General features: G+C 42.0%; 1 protein-coding gene across 1 annotated transcript; it reads left to right on the top strand.

Moving 5' to 3' along the window:
• The first annotated feature begins 396 nt into the window (after positions 1-396).
• LOC115097630 (olfactory receptor 50-like) lies at positions 397-1,341 on the top strand. Its single transcript, XM_029613569.1, has one exon. It carries the CDS (start codon positions 397-399, stop codon positions 1,339-1,341), a length of 945 nt encoding a protein of 314 aa, XP_029469429.1.
• Positions 1,342-1,995: the final 654 nt, after the last annotated feature.

Raw genomic sequence — 1,995 nt, 5'->3', positions numbered from 1 at the left:
AGGAGCTTGTCTAAACCTTTTTTAAACCTAGCTATGCTAACTGCCTTAACCACATCTTCTGGCAATGAATTCCAGAGCTTAATTGGATATTGAGTGAAAAAGATTTGGTGCTAGAATCTTCAAAAGATCCTGATTCAAACACCTCAACTTCCTAGAAGAAAAGCAAGGAGACAAACAACTTATCAAATAAGCAGGAACCTATTATGAGGACACTCTCTCTCCCCTCCCCCCCTCCCCAATTTTCAATTCACATCTCTGACTCTGAGGCTTTCCTTCCTCTCTAAAAAAGAATTAATACAACTGATTTACAAATGCTTTCTTGCATATGTTTTCAAGGAACTAGCTAATTATGTTCTGTACCCTGGCTTGTTCTGAACCCTACAGGTAATTAAGGGCATGGAGATGGGAAATCATACAACAGTGATGGACTTTATTCTTCTGGGAATTTCAGTCCATTCAGAGGACCAGCCCTTCATCTTTATGCTGATTTTAACTATGTACCTGGTCTGTCTGATGGGGAATTCTCTAATGATTGCACTAATATTCATTGATCATCACCTGCACACTCCCATGTATTTCTTCATCAGTAACTTGTCTGTGGTAGACTTGAGCTACACCTCAGTCACTGTCCCCAAAATGCTGACCATTCTCCTGTCAGAGAAGAAGATCATCTCTTTCTCTGAGTGCGTCACCCAACTGTATTTCTTTGATGCATTGGGGCTTACAGAGATGTTCCTGCTGGCAGTGATGGCGTATGATAGATATGTGGCCATTTGTAATCCTATGCATTACACCCTGGTGATGAGCAAGAGGGTCTGTAGTTGTCTGGTGGCTGCTTCTTGGAGCATTGCTTCTTTAAACTCCATATGTCATACTATTTTTATATCTAGGTTGTCCTTCTGTGATCCCAACACCATTCACTACTTCTTCTGTGACATCCCACCTCTGTTAAAACTCTCCTGTTCTGACGTTTCCACCTATGAGTTGGTTTTATTTATTGAAGCATCAGTCATTGGTCTGGGTCCCTTTCTGTGCATACTCATCTCATACGTCCGCATCATTGGCACCATCCTGAAAGTCCGATCTGCAGAGGGGAGACACAAAGCCTTCTCCACTTGTTCCTCCCACCTCACTGTGGTGTCTCTCTTCTGTGTGACAGTTCTTTTCAATTATTTCTACCCATCTTCAGCCTATTCCTTGGAAAAGGACGTGGTGATAACCATAATGTGCACGGTGGTTACCCCAATGTTAAACCCCCTCATCTATAGCCTGAGAAACAAGGAAGTAATTGGGGCTCTGAGGAGGATAATTGCAAGAAGAAAATGTTTTCAGAATATTTAAAAATGTGTAAGGGTTTTTATTTGCCACCATAATGCTCCTGCGATTTTTAACTTCTAAATGTCCAAATTATCATTCCCATCACGACTCACTATCCAATTCCATAAAAATCTGGAACAATTGCATCAACTCAATCAACTAACACCTTACGAACCTCAACCTTGCACTCAACACCACCAAAACTGAACTCCTCATAATCTCCCACAATCAGCCCTCCCTTAATCACAAACAAACTAGCACCTCAGCCCTCTCAGCACCCATCTCACAACACGTACGCAACCTGGGTGTCATCATTGACAACCAATTAAACCTAAAAACCTTCATAAAATCCACTTTAAAAGAATGCTACAATAAACTTCCTGTATTAAAGAAAATTAGACCCCCTCCTACACACACATGACTTCCGCACTGTCCTACAAACCCTAATCTTCGCTAAAATTGACTACTGTAACTCCCTCCTCATAGGCCTCCCATCCTCCACCATCAAACCCCTCCAATTATTTCAGAATGCCACTTCCAGAATTCTAACCAACACCCGTAGAGAAGAGCATATCACACCCATCCTTAGAGACCTCCACTGGCTCCCGATCTCCTTTAGAATCCTCTTCAAAACCCTCTCCCTCATACACAAAACAGTACACAACCAGAACATTACCT

The sequence above is a fragment of the Rhinatrema bivittatum genome, chromosome 8 (assembly GCF_901001135.1).
Source record: "Rhinatrema bivittatum chromosome 8, aRhiBiv1.1, whole genome shotgun sequence".
Lineage (NCBI taxonomy): Eukaryota > Metazoa > Chordata > Amphibia > Gymnophiona > Rhinatrematidae > Rhinatrema > Rhinatrema bivittatum.
This window is presented reverse-complemented; position numbering and strand designations above follow the sequence as displayed.

Excerpts from the sequence above, each read along its gene's own strand:
- LOC115097630 (XM_029613569.1), top strand. The coding sequence starts at position 397 with ATGGAGATGGGAAATCATACAACAGTGATGGACTTTATTCTTCTGGGA.